The sequence below is a fragment of the Lucilia sericata genome, unplaced genomic scaffold (genome assembly GCF_015586225.1).
Source record: "Lucilia sericata isolate MDLA Ls3-8-SP2 unplaced genomic scaffold, ASM1558622v1 Contig001187F_arrow, whole genome shotgun sequence".
In the NCBI taxonomy this organism is placed as follows: Eukaryota; Metazoa; Arthropoda; class Insecta; order Diptera; family Calliphoridae; genus Lucilia; species Lucilia sericata.
Genome location: NW_023995153.1, coordinates 8,255 through 23,555, shown reverse-complemented (window position 1 = coordinate 23,555; position 15,301 = coordinate 8,255). Strand labels below are relative to the sequence as shown.

At 34.3% G+C, this 15,301-nt stretch overlaps 1 protein-coding gene across 1 annotated transcript in view; it reads right to left on the bottom strand.

Annotated features, from left to right (window-relative positions):
• The window catches only part of LOC119610420 (homeobox protein 5-like), a gene marked incomplete at its 5' end in the record, with an annotated part of 114,260 nt that extends 99,683 nt beyond the window's left edge, over window positions 1–14,577 (bottom strand). The window contains one exon of the mRNA XM_037965605.1: window positions 13,830–14,577. Within this exon, the coding sequence (XP_037821533.1) occupies window positions 13,830–14,577 (748 nt within the window). The remainder of the gene's footprint in view (window positions 1–13,829) is intronic.
• Between the last annotated feature and the right edge of the window lie 724 nt (window positions 14,578–15,301).

Genomic DNA, 15,301 nt, shown 5'->3' with positions numbered 1-15,301 from the left:
AAGTTAATAAGTCAAAACTGTTAAAATGCCGGTTTTTATACAAAAAAAAAAACTCCAGAGAGAGAGAGGAAGAAAGAAAGAGACAGAATACTAAACTCCAATACATTAACACATACACATAGAAAACACAAAATACAAGATAATAAAAAATGAAAAAATAAAAAAGTAAATAAATAAAAAAAAAACATAAATAATACAAAACACAAAACAATGTGAAGTCATACATTTCGCACTTTGTTAAAAAAAAAAATGTTTTTTATTGTTGTTGTTGCTGCTGCTGCTCAATTGTTATTATTATTGTTGTAGATTTAATTCACTTCTGGTAACTTGTACCCGTAGTAACCCCTTGAGATTGTTATTGTATTGTTGTTGACTTTTCTTTTCTTTTTTTTTTGCATTTTTGTTGCTGCAGTTAAAGTTTTGACTTCCTCTTACAAGAGATTTGAGTTTTTATCTTTTAGTTTTGTGTTCAGTGTTTTTTTCCTACAACATTTTCTTCATAATTTTTTTTTTTTGCTTTTTATTGAGTTGCAGTCTTTATTTTGCATGTCTTTAATATGTGATTTTTTTCTTGAATTTTTATTCAATATCATTATGAGCAGCTTATTAGGGTGGTAATTATTTGCTAATTTCCTTTATTGTTTTTATTTTTATTGAAACTCATTTTAAGGCGCATCTATAAAAGGTGAAATTTGTGGCAAACTTAGTTGGGTTGAAGTAAAATTTCTTTCAAACTCATCTAAAGCTTGCGTATAGGACAGGACACTTTCCAATGAAATAGAGAGGATATAACACCAATATAGAAGAGTTAACAATTGCCTTGGTTGAATCGTTGCACGTATAACGGCTATCTTCGAGAGCAGATATCAGCGCAGATGAAAACTTTGGTAACAGGGGACATCTTGGGAAGACTCTTTGCAAACTTTTTAATCGAGCTTCCTATAAAAACAACTCAGTACTTCGATTCACGAAATTTAGGACATTCTTAAGATTTATACCAGATATATCCTCCATACAAGAGAGAACAGCAGATCCAAAATAGAGTTCACGAAATTTAGGACATTCTTAAGATTTATACCAGATATATCCTCCATACAAGAGAGAACAGCAGATCAAAAATAGAGTTCTCTGTTCCCAGTAAATTTCGGACAATAACAGAGGAGATGAGGTGTAGTCCTCTCCTCCTCATTGTAACAACTCTGCATTAGTCATTGTACTGGGTCTCCAGTACAATGGTATGATTGACAATAGCACAGTGTCACGTTATTACCGATAGCAGCGTAATCTGCTCCCTGCGAAAGGTTAACAATAAGCTAGACTTAGGGACTTAGGGGCCAGGTTGACCTCGAAGTTAGACAGTTGGTTTCACTAAACCATCTGATCTGAGTCATTTCATATAGTTCATTTTGAACAAGTGCCTTACAGTTAGTAAGGGTAATACCAGTGAAAGCGTGATGTAGTGAAGATAAAAAAACCCTATTCGAAACTCATATACAACCAGAATATATGATCGATTACTTGGGCACAAGCTTAGATTATCTGGAAGATGGAATTCCATTTCCCACTTTGTACAACGGGCACAATTAGTGGTAGAGATACAGAGAGAATTAGAGATTTACAGATTAGCGGATTTAGTTTTTAAAACTAGCTTCCAAATAAGGTCTTAGTCAAACTAGGATATACCGAATTTATTAAAGCGTAATTAGACCAATTCTAACTGATTGGTTGTATGGGTATAACAAGCTGATTTGTTGTATGGGTCTAACTGGTGTCACAAGCATTACGACACAACATTCGTGGAACATCTGAGCGTCTCTTTAGGCGAATGGACCAAAGCCGCTTACAGGACTCGTCATCATAGTATATTGGACAAATTGGACAATTATACACAAAAACCAAATTGTCGGGAACTGTAAGACATTAATCATAGATAGAAAATCTTGGAACATAGGAGCAAAATACAGCGAAAATCTTTTTGTTACACTCTAAACTGTTATCTTCCAGTTTGCGTCTGGGGATATACACTGAAACCGACTACTAGCACTAACCTTCAGGTGGATGGACATGAATGTGGCCCCAACAGAGATGAACAAACTTTCCGATAGCCAGAAGCTAATTAGGGCGTTATTAGCTGATAAGGTTTAATCTAGTCTAATGGAGTCTTAACCGAATACTCTTTCAGTGGTAAGCTATAGGCATCATATAGGCACCAGGTTACCCGGTTAAAATAGGCAATGGTTGGTTGGTTATCCTGGTAGTTCATTGCTCGCGAACAGTCAAATGGAGTCGAAGGCACTCCGTTTTGATCGCACCATTCCACTCGTCAGATGTAGTACATTTTCTACAATAGTACTTATACGCGGAGACCCAAACAAGGGTAATGTCAGACAAATGAATGTCGAGAGTTTAACGTGAACACCTGCCTTGATGGCCTAATTTCACGGTGGTCTTTTTCATCCACTGGGTAGACTAGAGACGGTCTACCCGCGCCCCTGAATTCTTCAATGAAGAACTCAGGTAGTAATTTTTGTACATGGCTGAGCCGGTCTATGTACAAGTACTTTGTTAAAGAACTCGAGCTATCCCGTTGCGGAATGACAGGCAGCATGGGATCAATCCCAATGCAAACCCCGACAAGGAAAAAGCAATCACTGGTCTAAAGTCAATAGAAGGGGGTGACAAGTCCCAACATCAGGTGAAATCAATCTTCCGGTAAGCCGGAAGGTGACCACCCTTATGATGTCATGAAAGATTACATTATTCAAAATGCAATCCCCATCATCTAATGACCCATTCCAGTGCATTGCTTAACCTCTTTAAGCCCGCGCAACCACACTACTGAGATGGCCCTGTTGGTTTGGCAACAGCACCTAGAGACATATTTGGTAGAACGAAATACCCAACAAAATGGATCAGGATCCCTCTTTTATGAACCGATCAATGTAACAAACGAAATAGGAATTTCCAAAGTCAATAAATTCCAATAATTGCCCCGACAAATTAGTCGCGTAGCATGTATCAATATATCCTGTTGAGATGGCAACAGCACCGAAGAACTTCCCCGAAGCGTAAGAAGGCATACTAAATCAGTACTAATCTCCAATATATGGAGACTTTCCCGTTCTTTCACCAATTTCCGCATCAGTTCCATTCCCATGATCATAAAGATCGCTCTACGGGATGACAGGCAACCATTGAATACTAACCTGACAATTCCCCAGCATGTACCGGCGTCCCACTACACGACCGGTAAGAAATACCGATCGGGTTTAGGAATCCATCATATGCTGCTTTGTACACAGACCTGTTCGAAGAGAGAATTATCCAACCCATTAGGTATAGGATATATCAGTCCTTAAACCAACGTTCTCTCCCCGCGATTTGGGTTTTAACCACAGCAAATACGTGGATCCCGAAGGAACCTCAACCAATTGACCGGCCAGGACTAGAGGACTGAAGGTAGAATCTGTAATAATTGTTGGTTGGAGGTAGAATGTGTAATAATTTCAACTTAAATTTCCATGAAAAAGAGAGCAAAATAGACGCTTTTGTGGTCAAGGTTTATTTTTCGAGTTTAATGTGAATAACTATTGCAAGAAAAATTTCCTAAATCCCCCAAAAATTTAATAATTACAAACTAATTACAGCCCTAATATATATGTACAACTATTGGTTTTTTAAAAATTGGTTTTTAATCATTATAGTAATGAACTTAATTTTCTTATATTTTCACTTTTATTTAGTTAAAATTTAATTATGTAAAACAAAATAAATATGAGAAATTCATGGAATACATACACCACAATACGTGACATTGTCGCGCAAAAAAAGTTAATTTAACGAATTATTATGTTTAAGTAATATTTTTTGGATTTTTTGCTTGAGATATAAATTTCATGATGGTTGTTGTTGTATTTCCAGCAATTTAAAACAGAACCCTGAAAACTGAAAATCGAGCAACAATACAAAAACGTCAACATGAAGATTCTTCAAAAAAAAAAAAAGAACAACTGAATAAATTGAATTTAAAAATTTCAAGTTGTTGACAAATTCACATGTGCAATAATTTTTTTCTTCCATTTGGAATTTTTGCACATCTTATACGTTCTTTTGGTTACATCATAGTTGGTGTAAAAGCAAATGTTTAAAATGAGAGTAGTTCGGGACGTGAAGGAAGTTCTTTTTTTGATATCTTTAACCTAGATTATAATTGGAAATACCAAAAAAAAAGTATTCAACAATATGCTTCATCATGCTGGAGGCGTGTTAACAAAATGTGGAATGTATACACTAGGGAATTCATGTGTATGGAAAAACCAGTCTAAAGTTCTTAAGTCTTCGCTCATGCATTGGAGAAAACATAAAATATGTTCTTAATAACGACTCTTAATAACTTCAATAAGTGCAGAAATGTGTTGGAATATTTGTAAAAAAACAGACTTCCGACTTGGGGTTTCATAGCAAAATGTCAATTACGGAGATAGTCTGGAGATAGTGATCACAACAAAAACAAAGAAACATTTTGGAACCGGAGTCTGTTTCCGTTTCTGAAGACTATAGACTAGACTATAGACCAGACTATAGACTAGACTATAGACTAGACTAGACTAGACTAGACTATAGACTAGACTAGACTAGACTATAGACTAGACTAGACTAGACTAGACTATAGACTAGACTAGACTATAGACTAGACTATAGACTAGACTATGACTAACTAGACTATAGACTAGACTATACTAGACTATAGACTAGACTATAGACTAGACTATAGACTAGACTATAGACTAGACTATAGACTAGACTATAGACTAGACTATAGACTAGACTATAGACTAGACTATAGACTAGACTATAGACTAGACTATAGACTAGACTATAGACTCGACTATAGACTAGACTATAGACTAGACTATAGACTAGACTATAGACTAGACTATAGACTAGACTATAGACTAGACTATAGACTAGACTATAGACTAGACTATAGACTAGACTATAGACTAGACTATAGACTAGACTATAGACTAGACTATAGACTAGACTATAGACTAGACTATAGACTAGACTATAGACTAGACTATAGACTAGACTATAGACTAGACTATAGCTAGACTATAGACTAGACTATAGACTAGACTATAGACTAGACTATAGACTAGACTATAGACTAGACTAGACTAGACTATAGACTAGACTATAGACTAGACTATAGACTAGACTATAGACTAGACTATAGACTAGACTATAGACTAGACTATAGACTAGACTATAGACTAGACTATAGACTAGACTATAGACTAGACTATAGACTAGACTATAGACTAGACTATAGACTAGACTATAGACTAGACTATAGACTAGACTATAGACTAGACTATAGACTAGACTATAGACTAGACTATAGACTAGACTATAGACTAGACTATAGACTAGACTATAGACTAGACTATAGACTAGACTATAGACTAGACTATAGACTAGACTATAGACTAGACTATAGACTAGACTATAGACTAGACTATAGACTAGACTATAGACTAGACTATAGACTAGACTATAGACTAGACTATAGACTAGACTATAGACTAGACTATAGACTAGACTATAGACTAGACTATAGACTAGACTATAGACTAGACTATAGACTAGACTATAGACTAGACTATAGACTAGACTATAGACTAGACTATAGACTAGACTATAGACTAGACTATAGACTAGACTATAGACTAGATAGACTAGACTATAGACTAGACTATAGACTAGACTATAGACTAGACTATAGACTAGACTATAGACTAGACTATAGACTAGACTATAGACTAGACTATAGACTAGACTATAGACTAGACTATAGACTAGGACTATAGACTAGACTATAGACTAGACTATAGAACTAGACTACTAGACTAGACTATAGACTAGAACTATAGACTAGACTCTAGAACTAGACTATAGACTAGACTATAGACTAGGACTATAGGACTAGACTATAGACTAGACTATAGACTAGACTATAGACTAGACTATAGACTAGACTATAGACTAGACTATAGACTAGACTATAGACTAGACTATAGACTAGACTATAGACTAGACTATAGACTAGACTATAGACTAGACTATAGACTAGACTATAGACTAGACTATAGACTAGACTATAGACTAGACTATAGACTAGACTATAGACTAGACTATAGACTAGACTATAGACTAGACTATAGACTAGACTATAGACTAGACTATAGACTAGACTATAGACTAGACTATAGACTAGACTATAGACTAGACTATAGACTAGACTAGAGACTAGACTATAGACTAGACTATAGACTAGACTATAGACTAGACTATAGACTAGACTATAGACTAGACTATAGACTAGACTATAGACTAGACTATAGACTAGACTATAGACTAGACTATAGACTAGACTATAGACTAGACTATAGACTAGACTATAGACTAGACTATAGACTAGACTATAGACTAGACCTATAGACTAGACTATAGACTAGACTATAGACTAGACTATAGACTAGACTATAGACTAGACTATAGACTAGACTATAGACTAGACTATAGACTGACTATAGACTAGACTATAGACTAGACTATAGACTAGACTATAGACTAGACTATAGACTAGACTATAGACTAGACATAGACTAACTATAGAGACTAGACTATAGACTAGACTATAGACTAGACTATAGACTAGACTATAGACTAGACTATAGACTAGACTAGACTAGACTATAGACTAGACTATAGACTAGACTATAGACTAGACTATAGACTAGACTATAGACGAGACTATAGACTAGACTATAGACTTAGAGACTATAGACTAGACTATAGACTAGACTATAGACTAGACTATAGACTAGACTATAGACTAGACTATAGACTAGACTATAGACTAGACTATAGACTAGACTATAGACTAGACTATAGACTAGACTATAGACTAGACTATAGACTAGACTATAGACTAGAACTATAGACTAGACTATAGACTAGACTATAGACTAGACTATAGACTAGACTATAGACTAGACTATAGACTAGACTATAGACTAGACTATAGACTAGACTATAGACTAGACTATAGACTAGACTATAGACTAGACTATAGACTAGACTATAGACTAGACTATAGACTAGACTATAGACTAGACTATAGACTAGACTATAGACTAGACTATAGACTGATATAGACTAGACTATAGACTAGACTATAGACTAGACTATAGACTAGACTATAGACTAGACTACTAGACTAGACTATAGACTAGACTATAGACTAGACTATAGACTAGACTATAGACTAGACTATAGACTAGACTATAGACTAGACTATAGACTAGACTATAGACTAGACTATAGACTAGACTAATAGGACTATAGACTATAGACTAAGACTAATAGACTAGAGCTATAGACTAGACTATAGACTAGACTATAGACTAGACTATAGACTAGACTATAGACTAGACTATAGACTAGACTATAGACTAGACTATAGACTAGACTATAGACTAGACTATAGACTAGACTATAGACTAGACTATAGACTAGACTATAGACTAGACTATAGACTAGACTATAGACTAGACTATAGACTAGACTATAGACTAGACTATAGACTAGACTATAGACTAGACTATAGACTAGACTATAGACTAGACTATAGACTAGACTATAGACTAGACTATAGACTAGACTATAGACTAGACTATAGACTAGACTATAGACTAGACTATAGACTAGACTATAGACTAGACTATAGACTAGACTATAGACTAGACTATAGACTAGACTATAGACTAGACTATAGACTAGACTATAGACTAGACTATAGACTAGACTATAGACTAGACTATAGACTAGACTATAGATTAGACTATAGACTAGACTATAGACTAGACTATAGACTAGACTATAGACTAGACTATAGATAGACTATAGACTAGACATAGACTAGACTCTAGACTATAGACTAGACTATAGACTAGACTATAGACTAGACTATAGACTAGACTATAGACTAGACTATAGATAGACTATAGACTAGACTATAGACTAGACTATAGACTAGACTATAGACTAGACTATAGACTAGACTATAGACTAGACTATAGACTATAGACTATAGACTAGACTATAGACTAGACTATAGACTAGACTAAGACTAGACTATAGACTAGACTATAGACTAGACTATAGACTAGACATAGACTAGACTATAGACTAGACTACAGACTAGACTATAGACTAGACTATAGACTAGACTATAGACTAGACTATAGACTAGACTATAGACTAGACTATAGACTAGACTATAGACTAGACTTAGACTAGACTATAGACTAGACTATAGACTAGACTAGACTAGACTAGACTATAGACTAGACTATAGACTAGTATAGACTAGACTAGACTATAGACTAGACTATAGACTAGACTATAGACTAGACTATAGACTAGACTATAGACTAGACTATAGACTAGACTATAGACTAGACTATAGACTAGACTATAGACTAGACTATAGACTAGACTATAGACTGACTATAGACTAGACTATAGACTAGACTATAGACTAGACTATAGACTAGACTATAGACTAGACTATAGACTAGACTATAGATAGACTATAGACTAGACTATAGACTAGATAGACTAGACTATAGACTAGACTAGACTATAGACTAGACTATAGACTAGACTATAGACTAGACTATAGACTAGACTATAGACTAGACTAGACTAGACTATAGACTAGATAGACTAGACTATAGACTAGACTAGACTAGACTAGACTATAGACTAGACTATAGACTAGACTATAGACTAGACTATAGACTAGACTATAGACTAGACTATAGACTAGACTATAGACTAGACTATAGACTAGACTATAGACTAGACTATAGACTAGACTAGACTAGACTATAGACTAGACTATAGACTAGACTATAGACTAGACTATAGACTAGACTATAGACTAGACTATAGACTAGACTATAGACTAGACTATAGACTAGACTATAGACTAGACTATAGACTAGACTATAGACTAGACTATAGACTAGACTATAGACTAGACTATAGACTAGACTATAGACTAGACTATAGACTAGACTATAGACTAGACTATAGACTAGACTAGACTATAGACTAGACTATAGACTAGACTATAGACTAGACTATAGACTAGACTATAGACTAGACTAGACTATAGACTAGACTATAGACTAGACTATAGACTAGACTATAGACTAGACTATAGACTAGACTATAGACTAGACTATAGACTAGACTATAGACTAGACTATAGACTAGACTATAGACTAGACTATAGACTAGACTATAGACTAGACTATAGACTAGACTATAGACTAGACTATAGACTAGACTATAGACTAGACTATAGACTAGACTATAGACTAGACTATAGACTAGACTATAGACTAGACTAGACTATAGACTAGACTATAGACTAGACTATAGACTAGACTATAGACTAGACTATAGACTAGACTAGACTAGACTATAGACTAGACTAGACTAGACTATAGACTAGACTAGACTATAGACTAGACTATAGACTAGACTATAGACTAGACTATAGACTAGACTATAGACTAGACTATAGACTAGACTATAGACTAGACTATAGACTAGACTATAGACTAGACTATAGACTAGACTATAGACTAGACTATAGACTAGACTATAGACTAGACTATAGACTAGACTATAGACTAGACTATAGACTAGACTATAGACTAGACTATAGACTAGACTATAGACTAGACTATAGACTAGACTATAGACTAGACTATAGACTAGACTATAGACTAGACTATAGACTAGACTATAGACTAGACTATAGACTAGACTATAGACTAGACTATAGACTAGACTATAGACTAGACTATAGACTAGACTATAGACTAGACTATAGACTAGACTATAGACTAGACTATAGACTAGACTATAGACTAGACTATAGACTAGACTATAGACTAGACTATAGACTAGACTATAGACTAGACTATAGACTAGACTATAGACTAGACTATAGACTAGACTATAGACTAGACTATAGACTAGACTATAGACTAGACTATAGACTAGACTATAGACTAGACTATAGACTAGACTATAGACTAGACTATAGACTAGACTATAGACTAGACTATAGACTAGACTATAGACTAGACTATAGACTAGACTATAGACTAGACTATAGACTAGACTATAGACTAGACTATAGACTAGACTATAGACTAGACTATAGACTAGACTATAGACTAGACTATAGACTAGACTATAGACTAGACTATAGACTAGACTATAGACTAGACTATAGACTAGACTATAGACTAGACTATAGACTAGACTATAGACTAGACTATAGACTAGACTATAGACTAGACTATAGACTAGACTATAGACTAGACTATAGACTAGACTATAGACTAGACTATAGACTAGACTATAGACTAGACTATAGACTAGACTATAGACTAGACTATAGACTAGACTATAGACTAGACTATAGACTAGACTATAGACTAGACTATAGACTAGACTATAGACTAGACTATAGACTAGACTATAGACTAGACTATAGACTAGACTATAGACTAGACTATAGACTAGACTATAGACTAGACTATAGACTAGACTATAGACTAGACTATAGACTAGACTATAGACTAGACTATAGACTAGACTATAGACTAGACTATAGACTAGACTATAGACTAGACTATAGACTAGACTATAGACTAGACTATAGACTAGACTATAGACTAGACTATAGACTAGACTATAGACTAGACTATAGACTAGATAAGACTAGACTATAGACTAGACTATAGACTAGACTATAGACTAGACTATAGACTAGACTATAGACTAGACTATAGACTAGACTATAGACTAGACTATAGACTAGACTATAGACTAGACTATAGACTAGACTATAGACTAGACTATAGACTAGACTATAGACTAGACTATAGACTAGACTATAGACTAGACTATAGACTAGACTATAGACTAGACTATAGACTAGACTATAGACTAGACTATAGACTAGACTATAGACTAGACTATAGACTAGACTATAGACTAGACTATAGACTAGACTATAGACTAGACTATAGACTAGACTATAGACTAGACTATAGACTAGACTATAGACTAGACTATAGACTAGACTATAGACTAGACTATAGACTAGACTACAGACTAGACTATAGACTAGACTATAGACTAGACTATAGACTAGACTATAGACTAGACTATAGACTAGACTATAGACTAGACTATAGACTAGACTATAGACTAGACTATAGACTAGACTAGACTATAGACTAGACTATAGACTAGACTATAGACTAGACTATAGACTAGACTATAGACTAGACTATAGACTAGACTATAGACTAGACTATAGACTAGACTATAGACTAGACTAGACTATAGACTAGACTAGACTATAGACTAGACTATAGACTAGACTATAGACTAGACTATAGACTAGACTATAGACTAGACTATAGACTAGACTATAGACTAGACTATAGACTAGACTATAGACTAGACTATAGACTAGACTATAGACTAGACTATAGACTAGACTATAGACTAGACTATAGACTAGACTATAGACTAGACTAGACTATAGACTAGACTATAGACTAGACTATAGACTAGACTATAGACTAGACTAGACTAGACTAGACTAGACTAGACTAGACTATAGACTAGACTAGACTATAGACTAGACTATAGACTAGACTATAGACTAGACTATAGACTAGACTATAGACTAGACTATAGACTAGACTATAGACTAGACTATAGACTAGACTATAGACTAGACTATAGACTAGACTATAGACTAGACTATAGACTAGACTATAGACTAGACTATAGACTAGACTATAGACTAGACTATAGACTAGACTATAGACTAGACTATAGACTAGACTATAGACTAGACTATAGACTAGACTATAGACTAGACTATAGACTAGACTATAGACTAGACTATAGACTAGACTATAGACTAGACTATAGACTAGACTATAGACTAGACTATAGACTAGACTATAGACTAGACTATAGACTAGACTATAGACTAGACTATAGACTAGACTATAGACTAGACTATAGACTAGACTATAGACTAGACTATAGACTAGACTATAGACTAGACTATAGACTAGACTATAGACTAGACTATAGACTAGACTATAGACTAGACTATAGACTAGACTATAGACTAGACTATAGACTAGACTATAGACTAGACTATAGACTAGACTATAGACTAGACTATAGACTAGACTATAGACTAGACTATAGACTAGACTATAGACTAGACTATAGACTAGACTATAGACTAGACTATAGACTAGACTATAGACTAGACTATAGACTAGACTATAGACTAGACTATAGACTAGACTATAGACTAGACTATAGACTAGACTATAGACTAGACTATAGACTAGACTATAGACTAGACTATAGACTAGACTATAGACTAGACTATAGACTAGACTATAGACTAGACTATAGACTAGACTATAGACTAGACTAGACTAGACTATAGACTAGACTATAGACTAGACTATAGACTAGACTATAGACTAGACTATAGACTAGACTATAGACTAGACTATAGACTAGACTATAGACTAGACTATAGACTAGACTATAGACTAGACTATAGACTAGACTATAGACTAGACTATAGACTAGACTATAGACTAGACTATAGACTAGACTATAGACTAGACTATAGACTAGACTATAGACTAGACTATAGACTAGACTATAGACTAGACTATAGACTAGACTATAGACTAGACTATAGACTAGACTATAGACTAGACTATAGACTAGACTATAGACTAGACTATAGACTAGACTATAGACTAGACTATAGACTAGACTATAGACTAGACTATAGACTAGACTATAGACTAGACTATAGACTAGACTATAGACTAGACTATAGACTAGACTATAGACTAGACTATAGACTAGACTATAGACTAGACTATAGACTAGACTATAGACTAGACTATAGACTAGACTATAGACTAGACTATAGACTAGACTATAGACTAGACTATAGACTAGACTATAGACTAGACTATAGACTAGACTATAGACTAGACTATAGACTAGACTATAGACTAGACTATAGACTAGACTATAGACTAGACTATAGACTAGACTATAGACTAGACTATAGACTAGACTATAGACTAGACTATAGACTAGACTATAGACTAGACTATAGACTAGACTATAGACTAGACTATAGACTAGACTATAGACTAGACTATAGACTAGACTATAGACTAGACTATAGACTAGACTATAGACTAGACTATAGACTAGACTATAGACTAGACTATAGACTAGACTATAGACTAGACTATAGACTAGACTATAGACTAGACTATAGACTAGACTATAGACTGGACTATAGACTAGACTATAGACTGGACTATAGACTAGACTATAGACTATAGACTAGACTATAGTCTATATAAATAGACTATAGACTGATTCAAAAATTCTAAGAAAATATCTACAGGAAACGATAATTCGACCAACTTTTTCTATAAAATGAGAGCACAACGGGCCGGCATATGTATATTTTTCGAATCTAATGTTATTCTACTTTCAACCTAACCTAATGATCGATGACAATCGTTCACTGATCATGAGAAATTAACTTATTTCGGAAAATTTTAAATTATGAAAAAAAATATGCCTCCACTTACCTTCATGCCATAACCATTTTCATCCTTGCGTACGGTCAATGTTAAATATTGGAAATTTTTCAGCGATTCACCAGCAATGGGCGTCGATATCTGAATCTGAGGGCGACGAGAGTTAGCCGACATATTAGCACTATTACGCTGAGCATTACCATTCGAGGCACTTAAACCACCGCCGCCGCCTCCCACACCACTATTACCACTACCACCAGCCATTATATTATTGTTGTTACTCGGATTACTGCTAAAAATACTAACATTATTATTGGTCAAAGGGGAAGTGGGTGGTGGATTAAGAGATTTTCCTTTATTTTGATAGCCCAAAGGAAGTGGTGGCGTCTGTGGTGGTATACCCGATATCGGTGGTGGTTGAAAGTTATTATAGCTCAAGGTACTGGCCAACGAAGGAGAACGTGGTATTTTAGATTTCGAAGCTTTAGAAGAGGATTTCGTTTTGGAATTTTTGGAATTTACAGCAGATGTTTTTTGTTTTGGTGGCGGTAATTCCGGTGGCAAATCCAAATTATTATTGTTATTGATAAAAGCTGCTGATGCTGCTGCTGCAGTTGTTGGTATATGTGTTCCTGTTGTTGTTGCAGCTGATGTGCCAGCAATAATGTTATTATTATTGACAATATTTTGGTTGTCGTTTTGGCTGTTATAGAGTAATGATTGATTATTGGTTGTTGATTCTTCTGGTAAATCTTGAACTTCGTCATATTCATGTTCATCAGTACCAAAATCAATCAATCTGCAAAGAAACGTAAAGATAAAATATTTAATTATTATATAAAATAATTATATTATTAATAACAATAAAATAAACAGAAGATTTTACATTCAGAAGATAAAAATTTAAAGAATTTCAAAAATTCCATATTCCACTCGCTTTTTTACTTTTCGCTTACAAATGCCAATTACCATCTTTGACTTCTGCAAGCTGTCAATAAAGTTGTTTTGTGGTTTTTATTGTGTGTGTGTGTGTATTTCGTACATCATTAATAATAAGACAGAAAACACCACACTCTGTATATGGAGGTTACGTTGCATACAATTCAATATTCCTGACCATACCACCACCAACCAAATAATCACCACATCATCATCAATTCTTCACACCTTTTGAAATGTTTTAATAATTGCTGCACAACAACAAAAAAAGTCATGAATTTATGCATGATTTTGGAAATCTTCATTTGAAATTTTTCAAGGATTTTTGTTGTCATGACAACTGATATCTCTGTTTCTCTGTGGAACGGAAATTGTTTATAAATTGGATGTTCAAATTCTTTTTCGAACTTGAAAGGTTGAGATGTTCAAATTATCTACCAGTTCTAGTTCATTTCAAGTTCATTTCCAGTTCTGTTCTAGTTCAGTTCTAGTTCAGTTCTAGTTCAGTTCTAGTTCAGTTCTAGTTCAGTTCTAGTTCAGTTCTAGTTCAGTTCTAGTTCAGTTCTAGTTCAGTTCTAGTTCAG